The sequence below is a fragment of the Netta rufina genome (genome assembly GCF_964035555.1).
Source record: "Netta rufina genome assembly, chromosome: 28".
NCBI classification, from domain to species: Eukaryota; Metazoa; Chordata; class Aves; order Anseriformes; family Anatidae; genus Netta; species Netta rufina.
Genome location: NC_140152.1, coordinates 5,178,040 through 5,198,791, shown reverse-complemented (window position 1 = coordinate 5,198,791; position 20,752 = coordinate 5,178,040). Strand labels below are relative to the sequence as shown.

The window sequence follows — 20,752 nt, the reverse complement described above, 5'->3', positions numbered from 1 at the left end:
TGTGACTTTGTGCCTCTGGCCCTAAAAGCACCAGGCTGAGCAGACTTATGGCTGGGGGGGGGACACCGTCCCGGTGCCATCAGGCTGGGGGGCTGGGATTTCGCTCCTGCTACCCCCTCCCTCCCACACACCCGCAGTGTCCCGTCCTTGTCCCCAACCCAAGAAGCCCCCAGGGTGGTGGGACAGGAGCTGGGGGGGCACCGTGCCCAGGCTGGGCTCCTCCGCTCCCCCCGCAAAGGCAGAGCCCTCCCCTGGCCCCGGGAGCGCCCAGCCCCGTCCACGCCATTTATCACAGCTAATCAGCTTTAATTCAGCAATTTGTCAGTCCGGCAAAAGCCCTTGGAGTTGGCTGATCTTTTTTCCCAAAAATATAATTATTATTATTATTCCCCTGATAAGCGTGGGCCCTTCTGTTACAATCGCCTTAGCTTGGCTTTTAATAACAATCATTAAAATAAATAATTTTTTTTTAAATAAAAGGAAGAGAGGAGAGCTTTTTATTTTATTTTTTTTTATTGTTTTGTGTGCGTTTGAAATTGTTTCCCAGTAAATCGCGGCCCTTTGTATTAATTTTACATTTTAAAATGTTACCTTGCCAGGGGCAGGGTTGGCACAACCGACTCGGAAAAGGAGAGGGAAGGAGAGCGAGCAAAGCCCTTCTCCTTAATTAGCGCCTGTCCCTGTGTGATCAGAGTGCTTATGAGGCAGGTAATGAGCTGGATGGCGGCTCCGCACCGCCGCCCGGCTCCTTCGGCAGGGCTCAAGGACCAAAATCCCCATCCTGCGCCCCCCCGGCCCTTTTGGGGTGCCTTTTTGGGCACCGGTGGTGATTTGGGGGGTGCGCAGCGTCGTCGGTGTGTTTGGGGCATCTGTGTGATGAGTTTGAGCCAGCCTCAGCCCGGGTGGTTTTGGGGAGCACCAGGGGGTGGCCGTGGGCAGGATTAGTGTGGGGGGGTACAATGTGGGATGCATATGGGACATGTGGTGTTGGGGGGAGCGGTGCTGCAGGAGCCTCAAGTTAATTAGCAGAGAAAACTCATCACAAGGCCGGGGGGAATAAAGGAGAAGCACCAGGTTGGCTCCTGGGGGGGTGCAGGATTGGGCCGGGGGGGGCCCAGGGTGCCAGGGGCAGGGGCTGGGTGCTGCTGTGGGGTGGGAGCTGCCGCATGCAGGGCCCTCTTCGGATCCGCTAATCCCTTAATCTCTCCGATAATCAGTGCCAAAAACGCAAATTACAACGGGATTGCGGCGCGCATCGGCACTAATACCAAAAGGGCTGATGCTTATCGCGGTGAATAATGATTTATTTTTTTTTTTGCTCCTCGGTACCGAGTATCGCCCGTTTATTAATCCCACAACGCCGAGGCGCCGGGTTTAATCTCCTGAGGTCGATGCTGGGGAGGGGGGGGGACCGGGGCGATGAGGTTGGGGAGGGGGTGCGGGGCCGGGCAGGATCAGGCCCCGCGGAGCTTTTTTGGGGGGGGGGATGCAGGGTGCTAACACCGGCTGTGCCGCAGGTTCCACCGCGGGGACTACACGGTGGAGGTGAGCATCAACGACTACCTGGACATCTACTGCCCGCACTACGAGGAGCCGCTGCCCGCCGAGCGCATGGAGCGCTACGTCCTCTACATGGTCAACTACGAGGGGCACGCGTCCTGCGACCACCGCCAGAAGGGCTTCAAGCGCTGGGAGTGCAACCGCCCCGACTCCCCCAACGGGCCCCTCAAGTTTTCCGAAAAGTTCCAGCTTTTCACCCCCTTCTCGCTGGGCTTCGAGTTCCGGCCCGGCCACGAGTACTACTACATCTGTGAGTGGGGGGCTGCCGGGGTGGGGTAGGGGGGCTGAATGCTGACCCCCAAAATCTGCCCCAGATGTCCTGAGCGAAGGGGAGCAGCGGCCACGGTGGCTGCCCAAAATGCTGTAAATCCCCCCAAATCTGGGCACGTGGCAGGATTGGGCCCACTTTTAATTCCCGGAGTGGCCGGGCTCAGGGGTGGCAGTAGAGGAGGAGGAGAAAGAGGAGGAGGATGAGGATGAGGAGGAGGAAGAGAGCTGCTCCAGCCTCGGGAAAATAAGCTAATGGGCTCGGATCGGGCGCTGGGAGCCTTGTGATCAATAAAGGGTAAAAAAGTAAAAATAAATTAGAAACCGTGACCCCCCAGCACCCGCCGGTGTCACGGGGAGGCAGGGACGCCTCTCTCCTCGCTCAGGAGCTGCCCGGCCTGCTTATCTCCCTTATTATTTCTCCCCCTTTTTCCTAAAGCATCTGTTTTCAGCCCACTTAATTTGTTCCTTTTATCTATATTAAATTATCATTTTCCCCCCTCGCTCTCTCCCCCTGTAAAATGTCACTCGCGAAATAACGGCAGCTACAACTCTCTCTTCCCCCCCCCCTCCCGCCCCAGCCCCGTTTTATTTTATTTTTTTATTATTTTTTTTTTATTTTTAATGTCGTTAGGGAGAGATTACACAGAAGTAAATGGTGAAGCTGATCATTGCTAAACCGGTTAGGATTCATGTCATGCGGAACATTAGAAATTATGCCTCTTTGAGGAACCGTATTTAGCAGACATGAAAGAAAAGAAATTACCTCCTCCTCGCGCCCGCGGATCGGAATGCCATTAACCTCGCGGGCACGGGGACGGGGCCGTGCTCCTGCGCTGGGCTAAGGTCGTGCGCTGGCCCTGGGGACGGGGGTGGGCACCGCGGGCTCCGTGCACGGTGCCAGGCGCCGGCGCCGTGACCTTCCCGAATTTCGGCAGTCGTGTTCCCTCCAGGGCGCTGCACGAGGGAGGAAAAGGAGAGGATAAGAAGTAACGGGCGCTCTGGTACCGCTGCCTGGACCCCGCTCCATCAGTGGGGATGTGGTACCGGTGTCGCTGCTCGTTTTGGGGTCCCCAGAGCCCGCCGTGTCCCCCCCCAGAGCTGGTGTGCCCGGAGCCGCGCGTGCCAAGCAGGGTGGCCCCTTGCTGCCAGCTCTGGCACGAGCCACATCCCAATTCCCCCTTCTTCCAGCTGAAATTAAACTTTATTGCGAGTAACGCGCTCTTCCCTTCTTTAATTCAAAAAAAAAAAAAAAAAGGAAAAAAGAAAATTAAATTCCTATAAAAACACATATATAAAAAATCACATTTTCTAATATTGCGAGGGGACTTTCACCAAGATAATTATTGCAATTACTCCCTTTGTCTCTCCCATCGAGTATTAGTTTTGCTCTGCCTTTAGCCTCGTTTTGCCTGTGAGGGAGAGCCACGCAGACCTGCCCCCGCTCTCACCCTCCTTGGTGGCACGGGGGGGACAGGACAGAGGCCACCAGAGAGCCACCAGTGGGGAGTGGGCTTTGGGCAGGGGGCTCCTGTGGCACACATCAGCTGGAATCACCCCAGCCGTGCCATGGGGCTGGGCATTGCAGACCTGGAGCCCTGACCCCATTCCCATCCCAGGGGTTTGGGGCTGTGGGTGGGGGCAGAGCATCACCGCCAGCACCCTGGGGTGCCACCATGAAACCTGGGGCTTCCCCGGTGGTGACGGTGACACCGACACCGAGCCCTCGCCCCTTCCTCTGCTCTTCCCATCCCTGCCCTCGTGTTCTGCAAGGCATTAATCCCACATGAGAGCCCACGGAGCTGCTGGAGGCAGCCTGAATATTTGCTGCTGATCGCTGCCAGCTGCACTGGGACCAGTAAATGCCCTTCACTGGGCTGCCTTGGAGCAGGGCAAGGCCAGCCCCAGCCCTCCTGCTATAAAGGGTCCGGGGTCCCTGCTTGTCCCCATGGGGGGCTGTGGGGTCCGAGCCGCTGCCTCACTTAACGGGACCACTTCTGTCTCCCCTTTGTGCTTCCCCGCAGCCGCTTCTCCCCCGAACATGGTGGACAGGCCCTGCCTCAAGCTGAAGGTTTACGTTCGGCCGACGAGTAAGTGAGCGCCACGGGGCCGTGGGGAGGGGGCCGCGGGGGGCAGCTGCCCTGCGGGGTGGGCTGCTGGCCCCTGGGGGCTGCTGCTTTCAGGTGTGGGTGAGGGGGGACCTCTGGTTTCTGTGGGACTTGGCTGCATAAAAGTGGCTTTAAGGGAAGGGAGGTTTGGGGCAGGAGCTTTGGGGCAACGCAGACCCCTATGGCTGCATCCTGTCCCCATGGCACGCCAGGTCCTGGGTGACCCCCGGTGTCCCCAGGGTGGCACTTTTGAATCACCGAGGTGCAGGAGGCTGCGAGCACCAGGGGGACAAACCCTGCTGGTGTCCTGGGGCTCGGGGGTGCCCCCATCCTGCCCAAAAAGCTCCTCTGCGGGGTCCGTGCCCGGAGCCACGGCTGGCGCAGGGCGAGCGCCTCGCCTGGGCGGCTGCCGCCTGCCGCTGGGTTTCAGAAAGGGGAAAAAAAAAATAATAATCTCTGCACAGTGGCTACTTTTCAGAATCAAATAACTCAGCCATTTAAAAAAACAAATTAATAATTTTCTTCTCCTGTTAACGTGTAATTAGCAAATGGCAGCAGCTCTCCCTGGGGAAGGGCTGAGTGCCTGCGAAATGTCACCATTTAAAAAGATGTCTTTCTTTTTTTTTATTTGCATGGCTTTAAAATAAAACCCAATATAATGAAACCATCTGTAAAAAATCATTCTGTTTTGTTCAGGACTAGGGCATAATGGGGGGAAAAAATCTCTCCTGATATATTTTTTTTTCAGTATTTTAATAATATCGGGATTTTATTATGTGGGTGCCTTGCAGAGGCGAAGGGCTGCCTTTGTGCAGCCGTGGCACAGGCACTGCTCGGGGGGGGGGACACCGGGCCCCCAGGGGATCCACTCCAGACCCTGGGACCTTTTGCATCTGCAAGCACCCAGCCCTGGATGAGAGGGGTCCTGGGCGACCCCACGCGAGGACCCTGCAGGATGGGGACAGGAGGAAGGGGCAGGGGCAGGCGCTGCTTTTCCTGGCTCTGGCTCTGTAAAAAAAATCCTTAATCTGGTGATAAACACGAGAGAGCAGAGCCCGGGGAACGCGCTAACAGCATTAGCCATAATTTAACTTCTTTTCTGGCCACGCGCTGCTCTGCCACCCGGCGCGGTGCCGGATTGCCGGGCTGGTGTCACGCAGCTGGGACGGATCCAGCCCTGCTGGCGTCCGAGCAGCCGGGGAGGTTGGGCAGGGAACGGGGCCCAGGCGCTGCCTGGCACCACCCTGGGGTGCCAGGCACCAGCGGGGGTGCCGAGCATCGCCCGCCGTGCCCCCGGGGGGTGGGCTCAGCCATCTCACGCCTCCCTTCTCCTCGTCTTCTCCCGCAGACGATTCCCTCTACGAGTCCCCGGAGCCCATCTTCACCAGCAACAACTCGTGCTGCAGCCTCAGGGTGCCGCACGCCGCGCTCGTGGTGGTGCCGGTCTTCTGGACGCTGCTGGCCTCCTAGCGCCACGGGGCGAGGTGCGGGACGGAGCGGGGCTGTGCTGCCGGCCAGGAGCCCCCCGGAGCCCCCCGCAGCAGTGCAGCGCGCCGGGGGAGCGGTCCCGCACCGGCGGCGGTGGAACCGGGACGGATCCTGCCCGCGCGCGCGCGCCTCGAGGGCTCCCTTCCCTGAAGCTCGCTCGGCTCCGGCTCCCCCGTAGGATGTTGCTTTTTACATTTCTAGACCAAATATAGAGTCCTGATTTTTGATTTTTTTTTTTCCAATTTTTTTTTTTTTTTTTAAAAAAAAAGATTTTTATTTTGGTTGGCTCTGTTTCAGTCCAGGCTTCCCCGTGTCAGACTGAACCGCACGGGGGGGGTCCCTGGCGCTGAGCCCCTCTCTCCAGGGGGGCCGCGGTGGCCGTGGCACGCTGCCTTCGCCCGGCACGGCGAGACGGACGCCACCACGGTGCCGATGGCTCTGCGGGCACGGACTCCTTCCCAGCCAGGCCACCCCTCCTGCAGCAGGACGTCGCAGCGCACGGGGATGGGGGACCCAGATGGACACGAGGCCGCTGGGGGGGTCCCCGAGCTGCGAGCCCCCTGGGGTGACCCCTCCCCATGGCTCGCACTGTGGATGTCACCTCCATCCCCGCGGGGCATCTCCGCCAGCAGCGAAGTGGCAGCACCCATGGGGAGCCCTGGGGGTCCCGGATGGCACCGGGAGCCCCCTCGGGTGCTCGGCTGGATCTGGGGCTGGAGCAAGGCCGACCGCTGCCCCCCCCCGTTGCTGCATCCCCTCCGTGTCAGCCCAAGCACCGCCTGTGCCCCCCCGGGGGCTGGATTCCCCCCCAGCGCCAGGATGGAGCAGCTTTTTGGGTCTGTACCCCGTCCTCCTCGCCGCCTCCCAGGTGCTCGTGGCCGTGCAGGCTTGTCCCCTGCATTGGCCGTGGGGGGCGGACAGGGGACCCCCCCCCATGATTGTCCCCCCCGCTCTGTGCGGGGCTGGCACCGGGGCCACGGCTGCGCCGGGCTTTGGCTTGTTCTCCTCTTCTTTATTCACATCCAAAAGAAAACCACGGAAAAAAAACCATCGGCCCCGAAGCGCAGGGGGTGGGAGATGAACCAGAGAGGGGCCCGGCCCCTCCTCGCCTTAAATCCAGGACTGTCCCCCCCCTGGGGGGCTCACGCCGGGGGTGGTGGCCCCGGGACGCCGGTTTTGCCCGTGCCGAGCCCTTTCCACGGACCTTTTCCAGCCCCGTCTCTTTTCTCCGCGGGGGCCCGGGGGCCGCTCCGCTCTGTAAATACAGCCGGCAGGCGCTATACTGTGAGCGTTTTTTTATGTATTGTTGAGAATGAATTTTATGGAAGGGTTTATTTTATTTTTATTTGATTATTTTTATTTTTTAGACTAGGACGCTGAAATCTTGCAATAAGCTCATCTCAACCATCCAAAAAAAAAAAAAAAAAAAAAAAAGAAAAGAAAATGACAAAACGATGATTAAAAAAAAAAAAACAAAACGCATTCCCCGCCACCGCCCCCCCCCCGTCCTGTCCCCGTCCCCGTCCCCCCGTGTCTTGACCAGGTCGTGGTTCTCAAAGGCGAGCGGAAGCATCGTGGTTCTCCTGGCACCGGTACCCCGGGGGGCGAGGGGGGAGCCGGGGGCCGTGCCCGGGCACCGCTCCAGCACCGCCGGGCTCGCAGGGGAGTGGCGACAGCAAAACCTGGCCTTCGGTCTGTGTTTTATATATATATAGATTATATATATAAATATCTATATTGTGTACAGCGACTGTGAGAGAGTTAAAAGCAAAGTGAGGCAGCAACACTTGCAGGGAGCTCTGAGCAGAGGCGAGGGTTGGGTGAGGGCTGGGGGGGGGGTTGCTTGGGTCGGTTTTTTTCCCTTGGGGGCAGCCCGCTGTCGGCGCTGGTTTTGCGTGTTGGTCTCCGTCCCGCCTAGCTTCGTCCTTAGCCACGCCGCTTTCGTCCTCGACGTCGTGCTGATGGTAACCGGATCACCACCTAATTTGGATTCTGTATTTTTTTATAATAAAATAAAAATAAATGTCATGTGAGGCCCTTGCTTTCGAGAAGTGCCTTTCCCTCCCGCCGCCACCGCCGGGCTCCGATCCAAAATATGCCACCGGTCCAGCCACCAGCAGCACTGGGGGGCACTGGGAGGCACTGGGAGGCACTGGGGCACAGCAGGGTGGCCGCGCTCGGCTCCTTCCCCACTCCCAGCGCCGCCCTCCCCACCGGTGCGAGGGGGCCGTGCCGCCAGACCGCTCTGCTGGGTGGTGCATTAATTACGGGAAGGATTTAATTACTCTGTTAATGAATAATAATGGATATTAAATTAATTAATATGCGATTGTTGATAGTACTTAATTATGGGAGGCAATGCAGCCCGGTGGGTGGGCGCTGCGGGCTGGGACGTGGCGCTCCGGTGTCTCCCCAGGCGCTTGCCCACCGCTGCCTCAGTTTCCCCTCGTGCTGCATTGGGCCGGTGCCTGGCCATGTCCCCAGGGGCCACCAAACCTGGGCAGGCTGCTCCGAGGGGCATCACACACGTCCTCGGGGGGGATTTTCCTAACCCCATGGCAGCCCCCACTGCTATCCACCTCCCCGGGTAGAGCAGCGCTCGCACCGGGCGCCCGCCCGCGCTTGTTTGTCGCAGCCCTAAATAACTTTTTTTTGTGCGGCCCATGTTAATTTCCAGCGTTTAATGCATATTTCAGCATAATTAGCAGAATAGGAACAATCCGCTGTTAATTAATTCAGGCTCGTGCAGCTGATCCGAGGCTCTGAAGTTTGCCACAAGAGGGTGAAAGACTCATTTTGCTTTTTAATAAGGGCCATCTGTGTGCCAGGCGCGGGGAGCGACACCAGCACGGACGGACGGGGATGCGAGGCTCCTCTCCTCGCCCTGGCAAACCCAGTGCCAGGCTGGGAAACCGCAAAGCGCCGGAGAAAGAGCCCAGCAGGGACATGGGGAAAAGAGGAGCTTTTCAGCCCGACGCCGTAAGTTTTTTTTTTTTTGAGGCCTGACTCATGATTTTTTTAACACGTGGGGTTGGAAATACGGAGTTAAAAATAGCAAGCTGGCAGGCGCAAGGCTGAGACGGATCATCGTTAGTAATTAATTAATGGAGTCATGGATTTTTAAGGCCTGAAAGGGCTCATTTTGATCAGCCCGCCTGTCTCTTTGGCAGTGGCATCGAGCTTTGATTTAAGGACCCACGGTGATGGAGAGCCTCCAGCACCCTGCCCCAGGCAGCCCAGTGAGCACTGGCCACCAGCCCAGTTTGGGTTTGGGCTATTTTTAACCCAGGGCCATCGCTGGGTCATGACCCCATGGGGCTGGTGGGTGGCTGAGAGCCTGGGGTTGGAGTCGGGGGCTGGCTCTGTTGCCCCCAGGGGCACCCCATATCTTGGATTTGGGGCAGTGAGCACTCTGCGGGCAGGTGGAGACCCCCGGTACCATCCCTGTTGGGTTCCCCAAGGCTCTGGGGGCTCTTGGGCAAAAGGGAGCGGGGACACACAAGGTGAGTGACCTGGCTGGTGGGGACATGGTGGCTTTGCCCATCTGCAGGACCTGGGAGCTCCTTTTCTCTGCTCTCCCGGATCCCAGCCTCGTGTCCCCTTCCCGAGCATCGCCGCCTCTCACAAGGCGTCGGAGCCGCGTGGGGAAGCTGCTGCGTCCTTAAAAGCTGGAGGCTGCTCCGCGCCAGGTGGGGAATAACCAGCTGAAGCAGATGGGCTGTTAGGAACCAGACCCTGTTTTTGTGTCTCTCTTTCCTTATTTGAAGTGTCTGGCACTGTTGGGAAACAAAGAATTCCTCCGCACGCTGACCTGCAGAAATGAAACACGTCCTAAACCTCCTCTCCTCGCTAGCCGTGGCAGCGTGCGGGATGGGAACGGACACGGCCCCCGTGTGCCCGCTCATGGTGAGATTTATTGGGGGGCTGCTCTGCACCCCAGCTGGGTCTCCCAACCCACCGCGGGTCCCTGCACCCCCAGGGCTGATCCCACTTGGTTTCACCCCCAGGACCCCAAAATAGCCTTGTTCCTGGGCACAGCCTGGGTTTGCTGGAACCCGGGCAGTGTTTGGAGCCTGGGGGGGGTACAATGGGGCACAGGCTCTGGTGGCAGCGCTGTGCTGAGCCCTGTTGGAGCGGGCTGGAGCACGGGACGTGGGCCGGTGGCGAGGACGTGGCTTTGTTGTGCAGGAGCGCTGCTGGCCAGGGGGGTGGCAGCCCCCGCACCCAGCTGCAAGGGCTCCCCTGAGCGTCACGTATGGCTGGTGGTGTCTGAAATGGGTTTTTTACGGGCCTGAGGCTCCTCTAGCACCAATTTTACTTCGTTGCCGCTCTCGTAATTGAAGCTGCGGGCAGGGACCGGCTGGCGGTGGCACGCGGGGTGGTGTCACCCCTGTCCCCAGCCCTGGAGCAGCGTGCCCCAGGCTTGCGTGAGCAAAATCCCTGGCTCAAAGTGTGGCTTTGGGACCATTTGGGGCTGCCTTCCTGCAGGGAGCAGCGAGCTCCTCGCTGCCCCTGGTGCTGTTCAGACCCCTCCAGGCTTCCCCAGCCCCCGAGGTTTGCAGCCCTGAGGCTTCCTGGTCGGGTTTCCAGGCTGACAGATGCGCGGCCTCGCCTCCTCCATGCTGCAGCGAGGGATGATTTACTCCGGGATGTGGCTGTGCCAATTAATCAGGACCACAGGGCTCGGTGTGCCCACAGGGGGCCGGGGCCGTGCTCTCCTCCAGGTGCCGGGGAGGGACGAGGGAAGCGCTTGGGGATGAAGCCGGTCCCCAGCTCCTTTCCCCAGGTCCCTTCAATCCTCAGCGACTCCGGCTCAGGACCCCATGGCAGCATCACGGGGCCAGCACGTGCCGGGCTCATCTGAGGCGAGCAGCCAAATCTCAACATTCCAGCATTAATGATTTTTTTTTCTTTTAATCCCATAAAGGTACGAGGTGCGGATGGGTTATGGCCATGGGCAGCGTGAGAGCTGAGGGTGCCCCCTTTGCCCCTGTGCCCTGTGTTAGCAGCCAGGCTTACACCTCGGTGGGGGTCAGGATCTGGACACTTCTGGATCCTCTCCCTTCCCTTTTCCCCTCGCTCCAGCTCTAGAAGCCTGCAGGCGAAATGCAGCTGGAGGCTGGAGCCTCAGCTGGGGCAGTGCCTGGCCCTGCTGTGCCCTGCTGTGGGTTTCCCTGATTTACACCACGGAGGGGCCAACCCCGTGCCTGGAGGGGAGCGCTCACAGCCAGCAGTTGAACAGGACCGAGCGCTCCCCCGGGGCTGCTCGAGGCAGAAGCCTCCAACTCCTGCGAGCCCCACACCGGGAACACCCCAGCTAAAAATAACTGCAGGCACTGTACGATTCTCCAACCTTCCCGGTGCTTTAATCCCCCACCAAAACGTGTCATGCCTCCCCTCCAGGCCACGAGCTCCCGGCTGCAGCAGGACCAGGGGGGTCACCACGGCATCCCCTGGTCCCATCCCGAGCAGGGGACCGCGGTGACCCGCAGCGCCCTGCGCTCCCCGGCACCTCCTGGGCCCTGCCACTTCCCTGCTCCTTGTTTTCTGTGCCCTGCCTGTCACATCAGCACTTTATTCCCTGCCTCCCCTCCCTCCGCTCCTCTCCCCAGCCTTATCTCTTGATAGGTACAAGCGATACAACCAGAGATGTCCGTGTAACAAGCTGCCGGGCACCCAGGAAAACACCAGCTCGGGGGGGGGATGATTTATGAAAATAGCACGGGAGAGGGAAGCGGTGAGTTTGCCGGGATGCAGGGCAGAGGAAATACCGACTGCCTGCTCCCGTCCCTGCTCACCAGGCAGCACCAGCACCTTTGATCCGCGGCTGCTCTGCATGCGGGGCTGTGCCCGGCGTGGGGGCGATGCGCGGCGAGGACACGGCACGCATCGGGGGGGGGCCGGCGGCGCGCGGCACTGCAGAGCCCCCGACGGGCTGTCCCTCTGCGGCCATTGATTTCCATGAAATAAGCCAGCCGGGTGTGTAATTGTGTACAGATAGCGCAGCCTCCTTTACATGCCGTTCCGCAGGGCCCTTGCTAGCAGGAAATGAAACTTTTCAGGCCACTAGACATTTAGTTCGGTTCTTGAGCTGTTAATTCCCCCGCCCCGGCGTCGCGGGCAGGGAGGGGAAGCTCTCGCACCTCGCGGGCAGGGGACGGCGGCGACGCCACCCCAGGGGACAGCAGTTGGGACCCTCCTGCTCCTTTGTCCCCATCCCACCGTCGGCTGCGATTCTGCCACCTCCGAGCCCCAAGGGCCTGCGGGGGGGGTCGGTTCCCTGCGGCACAGAGCGAGCAGCCGCTCCCCTCTGCGCGCTCCTATCTCGCAAGGTAACCGGCATTATATCCGGACCAATTGCTCCAGCATGATCCTCCTGAATGTTGCACAGCATGTACACGGCGTCTTATGTAAAATACATGCCCCTGGGCGAGCCTTTTAATAGCAATGTCTCCTGCCTGGGGGGTGGGGGGGCCGCTCTCTGCCACGGTGGTGCCAAGAAATGATTGAAAAGTTGGGGCTCGCCATGGGGAACACCCCGCTGGGGGGAACAACGTGTTTTCATTTCCCTGCCAGGTAACAAATGAAAAGAATTGCCATGAATGCTAATGGCCGGGGAAGCGCCTCGCTCGCTCGGGAGGACACTGCGGGGCCGGGAGCCGCGGGCACAGCCCGGATTTTGCAGGCAGGAGCCGGCCGTGTGGAGGGCGATGCGACTGCGGATACCCTGGCACACGGCTCCTGGACCAGCGTGTGCTGAGCTGCCGCACCAAAACCATTCCTTTTGCTGCAAAGCAGAGCCGGGGGGATGCGTTGTCCCCTCCCAGGTCCCCGTGATGACTTTTGCAGCACACCCAGGGCTCGGAGCATGCAAGCCGCACGTATAACCAGGTCCTTGCAGGCGGCGGCGAAGGGCTGTGCCAGGCTGAGCTGTTTGTAAATGTAGCCGGTCTGGTAAGCAGGAGGGTAAACACGGATGAATAGCCTTCATCCACTCCAGTAAATATTTTATATCACACACCAAGAAAAGACACTCCTATTTAAATGATTTATAAAGGAAGATCATGTAGAGGTTTCTATAAAATATGTAGGGCTCCTAATCCCGACATCATCAAGCAAAGAGGACTGAAATCATATATTACCTTTTCAACAGCCTTGCAGGCTGCAGGGATACAACTGACAAATAAAAGTGTGTTTACAGCTTTTGGGCTCCTCCGGGGAGAAGTAAATCACAGCGGGGGTGGGGAAGGGGAAAGGAAGCCGGAAATTAAGAGGCAATTTCTGTCCGTCACAGGGCGCGGGGCAGAGGGACACCGGGATCACTGCGCCCCCCGATCGCTGCACCCCGGCATCCCCAGTCCTGGGTGCAGCAGTGCTCTGGGTGCAGCGGTGCTGTGGGTGTAAAGGTGCCCTGGGTGCAGCGATGTTGCAGGTGCAGCGATGCTCCCAGGCCACGGCACTCAGGTGCAGCCATGCTCATCCCCCAGCACTGGCCAGTTCGTCCCCAGTTCATCCCCAGAAGGATGAACACAATCTGCAACCCCCTCCAGGGTGCCCAGCGCAGCACCTCAGCTGAAAGCAAGCGAGACCATGCCCTGCTCCCTTGGCAGCAGGACCAGCCCGACTGCAGCCATCAGCGATGAATCCTACATGGGCACCAGCAGACCCAGGATGCGTCCCACGGGAATACGTCCCTTTTAACCTTGGGCCCTCTCCTCTCTCCCCCACACCTCCGCAGGATGCTCCCCATCTCCCCACTTCTCCCCCTCCTCATTTTGGGCTCGTTTGGCTGCCAGCTGCACCCCGGAGCACCCCATTTCCCGTGGGGCAGCTGTGCCCGGGCTGATGGCACGCACGGTGCCCGGTGCAGGGCGCAGAGCGCACGGCGAGCCCAGACCTTGGCAGCGGCGGCGGCGATTTTGCATGCAGCCGCGGGAGCCCCGCGCGCCGCCAGCCAATGAGGCCCTCGCCGGCGCGTTATTAAGGGATTAGCAAGTTGTCTTGGCTCTCAATTGTAGATAAGTGCCGCATTTTGTATTATCTTTTCACACTGCACCGCGAAGGATGACAAAGAGACAACATGGGTGTCATGGCCTTCAGCATATCATTAAGGGTAATTTGGCTTGCGGGGAGGGGGGCGGGCGGGAAGAGAGGGAAGGGAGAAGAGGAGGAGAGAGAGGAGAGGGAGAACCAGCCCGGGGAGGAGAGAGGGGATTAAGAAGGAAAAAGAGGAGATTAGGAGGGAAACGTGAGCGGTGCTGGGAGCCGGCGGGCAGGGGCTGCTGCTGGGACGAGGGACAAAGCCTCGGGGCTGGGCTGAGTGAGGTGCCAGATGCAGCCGCCCTCGCAGCCCCCTTCCCGATTTCCTGGCACGGAGGAGCCCAAATGCACGCAGCCTCCACCGTGTGCCTTAATCCACAATACCAGCAGCCGCCCAGCCCGGTGCCGCGTGCGCTATGGTGCACGGCAGCGGAGCTGAGTGAACCCCTTTCCCCCCACACGCCCCAGTGCCCGATACCATCACCCAAAACCCTAGGGGGGAGCCTCTGGGGCAGCCCCAGCCCCGCTCAGCCCCGTGCTGGCACTGCCGACCTCGCCGGGACCCTGCTCCCCTCCACGGGGCAGCCATGGGAAAGGCAGGGGGGCCACGAGTGGCCACGGCAGCAGAAATCCAGCAAAGCCCCCCTGGGCCTGGGAGAGCTCCGGAGAGCCTGGAGAGCCTGGGCTCTACCGGTCAATCAATCAATGGGGGATGAAGGCGCCGGTATCGATCGGGGGAGATGGCTTTGCAGAGGCCGCGTAATGGAAACGCGCGTCTGGAGACGGCCAAACGGAGCAGCCAGTGCTGTGGGCACCGCCACGAGGGGACGCAGGGCTGGCTGCAGGAGGAGAAATCCCCCTGCCATGGTCTGCACCCACCCCAACCCCGCTCTGATCCCTTTCTGGGTCCTCTGGGGCAGGTGCCAGCCCCGGGTGATGCAGCCGGGTGGGACACACAGCGTCCCAGCACCTTCCTCCACTGCAGAGACTGGGGGGACGGGGATGGGGACAGGGCATCCTCCCGCACGGCCGCCCCCTGCCTCCCCTCCCCTTCTGATAATCCTATTTTTGAACCAGGGGATTAGGATCAATACTTCACTCCTAATGCTGCGGTAATACAGTGTTACACCGCCAGCGCCAGTTCCCTGCTGAAACACTTAAGGTAGTTTAAACCCATTTGTGCTGGGGAGTGCCGTGAATTCGCAACGAGGCTGGTTGGTTTTTTGTTTTTTTTTTTTTTGGTTTTTTTTTGCACGGCAGAGGCAGAGCAGTAGCGGTGGCGTGGTGGGTGCTGGCCCTGCTGCCACCTGCTCTGGCCAAATCCAGCCCCCCCGCGGCACCGAGGAGCAAAAGCCACGGGGGGCTCTGAGCAACCGAGCCCTTGTGCAAATGCCCCTCGTGCAACGGAGCCCTCGTGCAAACAGTCGTGGTCCCCGTGCTTTGGGACGGCTCCGGCGCAGGGCGCAGAGGGGAGCCTGGTGATGTTTCGCTCCAGATTGGCTGAGGGGTTTTGAGGCAAAGTCCCAGGGAATAGAAACACAAATATTTCCATCCAGTGCTATAATTATGAATTAGAGCAAAGCTCTGTCTTTATTAGGTGCTAATAGAGATAAAGGGGGTTTTGAAATGCAAGGCACAGCTATATAAATGCTAATTCACCCAGAGACCTCCTCTCTCCCCAGACCGCAGAGAACGCAGGTTCCAAGGCAACTTCCCACCAAAAAAAATAGGGATGAGCAAACTCCAAGAAACCATCTCAGCAACTTAATTAAGTTTGTTTAATGACACGGCCTTTCCCCTCTGCCCCAGCCAGGAGGGACCGTGGAGCATCCAGGGGCTGGGGCCGCTGCAGCCGCTGCTGGTCAGGGTACACCGGGCACCCCGAGGTGCTCCTGGTGTCACCCCACCTCCAGGCACCCCACAGCACTGCCCACTGTGGTACCCCGGGTGCCCTCATGGCATGTGGGTGCTGGTGCCATCATCCCCGGTGCACAAACACATCCTTTGCAGCACGCACGGGTGTGCACGCACTGCAGGCTGCTCTTATGGGCATGCACACACCATTGCAGCATGCACACACCTTGCAGCACGCACTGGTGCAGGGGCAGCAGCGCTACGAGGCACCCCTGTGCCTGCCCTCTGCCCTTCCTCGCTGCACCAAGGCAGCAGGAAGACAAAGCACAGCCACGAGGCCAGGAGGAGCAGCTGTGGAAACCCACGGCCCCGACAGGCTGGAGCTTTTGGAAAGCTGCAGGAAGCGGCTTCTCCCCCACGTTTCCACCAGACCCCGACCCCACGCAGGCGTTTCTGCAGGGCAGAGCCAGGGCACGGGGGTGCCGGGGGGCAGCGAGCATCCTGCTGTGGCTGCGAGCCCGGAGAGCCCTGATTTAATCAGGAGGTGATTGGGGAAAAGCAGCAGACCCTTTAGCAAACGCTCCTGCCTTCAGCAGGGCTGTAAGTGCTTAAAAGCTTTCAAGGTGGGTTATTAGGGAAATGAGTGGCATGGATCCTAATGAAGGGAAAGCGAGGCTCGATAGCACTCATCCTGCCTTTCATAATCAGCCGATCAATCCCGGCTCCCGTCCTGCTTCTGGCTCCTCTTTTCCGGGGAACCTCTCCCAGCGCGATGCCGGGATGATTTATTCGCCCGCCGGGCGCGCGCAGCGAGCTGCCGCCTGCCCTGGCCTCACCTGGTGCCCTCCATCCCTCTCGCTGTCACCCCAAATATCTATTTTTCAATTTTCCTCCGCATCGATTTTCAATCAGGTGCAGGGCAACGAGACAATCCAGGCTGAGCCGGCCGGGCTCTGGCCGCCACTCAGCGGAAAAGTGATCACCGCAATTAGCGGCCGGCCTCGCCAGCAGCCCCTGCAGAGGCTGCGCCTCTCGCTCAGCACCCCCCCCGGCCTCCCTCGGCCACGGCTCCTGCTGCTGCCCCCCAAATCCCAGCCGCTTCTCGGGGTGCTGAGCACCCACTCGGGGAGGCTGCAGGATGCCCGTGAGCGGTGCTGGGTTACACCGGTGAGGATCCGGCCAGCCGTGCCCAGAATAGTTTTCAATTAAAACAAAAATATCCTATAATAACCCACAGAGGGGTTTTTATTTCCTTCCCAATTTTTTTTCTCTTTTCTTTCTTTCTTTTTTTTTTCTTTTTTTTCTTTTTTTTTCCGAAATAAATCTATTATGAGGAGCTTAGAGCTGTATGTAAAACCGGCAAGGGACAATTTGAGGATTAGGGATCGGAACTGTCCTGGTGTGACGGGCGAAGAAAGGAAAATCCTGCAGAGCCGGGGGGGGCGTCGTGGCCAGCGCGGGGCGGACGGGGGGGTCCTGGTGACGGCTCCACCAGCAACGCAGAGACCCCGGGGGGCCAAAAGGGACCTGGCACGGCCCCCTCCCGGGCCCGGAGCTGCTACCTGCCTGCCAGCAGCGTGGTTTAGCATAAAAGTCATTTTGTTTTCGGCCCCCGACTGCCGCGCTCCCGTCTCCAGGCAGCCGAGAACTTCCTCGAGCGCCGGGCGAAGCCCAGCGGCTGGGTGCAGATAGCCGTGCGGGGTGACGAGCGTTTAACCCCCTCCGTCAAGGATAATTGGCTTGTTTACCATTTCCCTGACCCCAAAAAGACAATGAAATTGTGCACGAAACCAATAGATTTTTAGCTGCATGCCCGCAGAGAGAGAGGAGCCATAAATAAAAGGCAGGGAGGGAGGCGTGTGGCGGGGATGGATAATGAATCCCTAATGGGAGCGATGCTTGCAGTGTGAGCGGGGGCTTTTGGGGACCAACATTTGCCTTCCTGTGAGGCTGGCCGGGACGGTGTGCAGTGCTCAGCCTGTTCTGAAGCACTGCTTTGGGTGAAAACACAGCGATTTGGGCTCAGCCTGCTGCCAAGGGAGGGTGGCCAGGACAGGGGCTGTGGGGACAGGGCTGGGAGCACCAGAAGGGGACATCCTCAGCACGAGGGGACCCGCCACCCTCCTCATCCCACACCCCAGCCCCACGTGTGACGAGGAGCAGTGTCCCCAGGGTGGCTTCTCCCAACGGTGGCCGTGTCCCTGCACCGGCATCCTTGGAGCCCCTTCCCGTCCTCTTGCCTTAATGCACCACCTCTATTTATTCTGCTCCTGTAACTGTAAAATTGATTTCCTTGCAACACGACGCTTGTCTTTCACCACTGAACGCACCCAAATGCTCCAACATAAGACACTGGCAATTTTTAATTAGTTTCCTTTATACCTCTTGCCTCCCAGAGCAGGCATGTGGAACTGGAACAGGGGAGCCCAAGAAAGGAACAGGATCCAGAGACGACAAAACCACTCTTTATTCTTGATATGATTATTAATAATACACGCGGGTTACCTAACGAGGCAGATGGGCTGCTTGGGCAAGGAGGGAAGGGGCAAGCAGCAGCACGTGCAGGGAAGCGATTATGGGATCTGAAAGCTCCAGGGCTGGAGAAGGATCTTCAAGTCTCTGAGTAAGACCTCCAGGCAGCTCAGAGCCTCCTGCCTTCCTTCGCCTGCCCCAAGCTCCCCCAAACCAGTCTGGATCTGGTGATCCCATCCCTGGCACAACTGGCAGTGATCTGGCTTCCCCATCCCATCCCATCCCATCCCATCCCATCCCATCCCATCCCATCCCATCCCATCCCATCCCATCCCATCCCAATTTCCATTTCCATTTCCATTTCCAACCCATTTCAAACCCATCCCATCCCATCCCAATTTCCATTTCCAACCCATTTCAAACCCATCCCATCCCATTCCATCCCCATTTCAAACCCATTCAATTCAATTCAATTCCATCCCCATCCACAGACGCTGTCAGAGCCCCTCGAAGGAGGCACACCTGGATGGTGCCAGCTGCGAAGGACTAATTAAAAGAGCCCCACCTCCCCTCACGACCCCCCGATAATGAGCCAGGGTTATTAAAACATTAAGGGCAGGGCTGGAGGGGGCCCTGCAGCACCCCACAAAGGAAGGGGTGTGACCTTTGTTGGTGCTCCCAGGCCACATGTGGGATGCTCAGGTGAGGCACTGGCACCTCGAGCCCTCCTCTTCCTCCAGAGCTGTTAGGGGACGATGCTGCTGGGGGGTCCCAGCCGGAGCCAGGCAGCCCCGAGCTCACTGCTGTCCCCCTGCTCCTTCCCCAAAAGTTCCCGTTGGGCTCTTTGGGGGAAATCTCCGCTCAGGCTCAGCTCCTCACCACTGCCTGACTTCCCCTTGCCCCTGGGGCTGGGCTGCATGGGGGTGGCTGGGGGTTTCCCCATGGGACCCCCCCCCCCCAGAGCATCCCTGGGCTGGGGAGACCCCAGGAGGCAGGATTTGGGGTCAGGATTTAGGGGCAGCTGCTCGTGGGTTGCAGGAGGGCAGCAAAGCGCCGCCGGCCGCGCGCACGAGCGAGCGGTCACCGAAAAAGTTACCGGGGGGGGGGGGGGGGGGGGGGGGATAAAAGGAGGGGAAAAAGGGCAAAAGGAGGAGGAGGGGGAAGGGGAGGAAAGTCCTGCGGCCTCTGCCTTGTCAGCTCTCCGTCTGCTGTCACTCAGCCGCCGAATTCTCCTTCAAGTTGTCATAGCGAGGCTGGAGGGGATTATGCCGAGGCACTGTCCAGAATTGATTCATGTGGAACGCGTGCTTGACTAGCGGAACCGCTGGTGTGAGCGGGAGCCGCTGAGACCCCCTATTTTCCCACCTTCCTCAGACAATCTGGTATTGTTTGGCCGCAGCCTTAGTGATCCCTGCGCCGGGGCTGTGACTGACACAGCTTTGAGGCTCTAAGGCGTATTTTGAATTTCTAAAACCTCTCAGGAAGTCCCCGGGGTGCCTTCTGCCATTGTCTTGTTTCTCCTTTCGCCTTTTTCCCTTTCCACCCCGCGCACCCCTCCCGCCGCCTCCCCCCCTCCGCCTCCTCCCCCTTTTTTTTTTCCCCCCTTCCTCCCCTAATTCCAGGCCCTAAAATCCCCACCAGAGTATATATTTTTTTTCCCTTTTTTTTTTCCCCTATGTTTACGCTGCAACTCTCTCTGGAGCTGCTCAGCCCGTTCGCAAACATGATTTCCAAAAAAAAATATATATAAAAAGAAAACAACAAAAAGCAAGCCAACTAAAGCTCCAAAAGTTCCCAAATCCTTGATCTGCCACGGCGAAGAAGGGCTTTACTTGTTTGCTTTTAATCAGCTGACACAAGCCCCGGGATGTGCTGAAAAATAATAATAGAAATAAATCTTTCACCTAATCTACCAGGGGCGTGCGTCCGTCCTGGCGCTCTCTGGCATCCGCCGTCCGCCCGTGTCCGTGCTCGCCGCCGCCGTCCCCGCTCCGGGCGCCGTCTCCCGTGGGAAGCCCCGGAGCTGCTGTGGGGTCCCTGCGATGGAGCCGAGCTCTCGGGGCCTCCGTTGGGGTTTTTTGTGCATCCGGGGCCACCAAACGCCCGCCCGGTCCCCGCCGGCGTCCCCCGGCCTCTCCGCAGCCCCGGCACTCTATAACCATTTCCCATTTCCAGTCTTAATCTTATAAGGATGAATTGAGAATGACCAGCGTAAATACACAGGTGCCACTGGGAGCAGAAACCACTCTTTAATCTCAGATATGAAAACAATTCCCTGCACTGCTCACTAGCAATCAGCAAGTGCTATCAGTGCCGCGCTCTCCCTGGGAACAGGAGAGCTTATAAATATGAATTAGCGCAGAGAAAATCTACTCTCTTACCTAAAGCTAAATGTTATCTGGGTCCCTTTCCAGCAGTGGCTGACATTTCCAGAGTGCTTTTAGTCACATCTGTGGGAAGACAACTCATTTCTCGAGGAAAAAAAAATAAAAAATAAAAAGAGAGAGAGAAAAAGGAACCAGAGAGGAAGCGGAGGAGCGGGAGGACGAGGTGGGGTGGAGGAAACGCTTCCTTTGTTTGAGGAGGTGAAGGTGGGGAGCCCGAGCTGGCTGCGGGAGGAGTGGGGGGCTCTGCCCTGGCACCTGGGGCTAGAAGTGGGGGGAATGGGGCAGGGGGCAGCAGGAGTGAAGGCAGGGATGTGGGAAATGGTGTCTGAAAGAGGGCTGAGAGCACCCCTGGGGATGCCCCGAAAATGGGGGCGTTCAGCTCATGTTGTGCTGCCCTGAGGGAGTTGGGGAAACTGAGGCACAGCGAGGGAATTGCTCCTGAGGCCTCGGCACCCCAAGAGAGAGCAGAGCACGAGGGAGGTGATGGGGCAGGGGGACGAGGACGTGGCCAGGCTGCCCGCAGCCTCCTTTCCCCATCTCTGGGCAGAGCTGGGGGGCCCAGCCCGCTGCCCCAAA

At 59.0% G+C, this 20,752-nt stretch overlaps 1 protein-coding gene across 1 annotated transcript in view; it reads left to right on the top strand.

The window, feature by feature from the left end:
• LOC311219480 (ephrin-A2-like) overlaps positions 1-5,405 on the top strand; it is a gene marked incomplete at both ends in the record, with an annotated part of 65,934 nt that extends 60,529 nt beyond the window's left edge. Inside the window, 3 exons of the mRNA XM_084302618.1 lie at positions 1,518-1,810; positions 3,852-3,917; positions 5,284-5,405. Of these exons, the coding sequence (XP_084158744.1) occupies positions 1,518-1,810; positions 3,852-3,917; positions 5,284-5,405 (481 nt within the window). The remainder of the gene's footprint in view (positions 1-1,517; positions 1,811-3,851; positions 3,918-5,283) is intronic.
• Between the last annotated feature and the right edge of the window lie 15,347 nt (positions 5,406-20,752).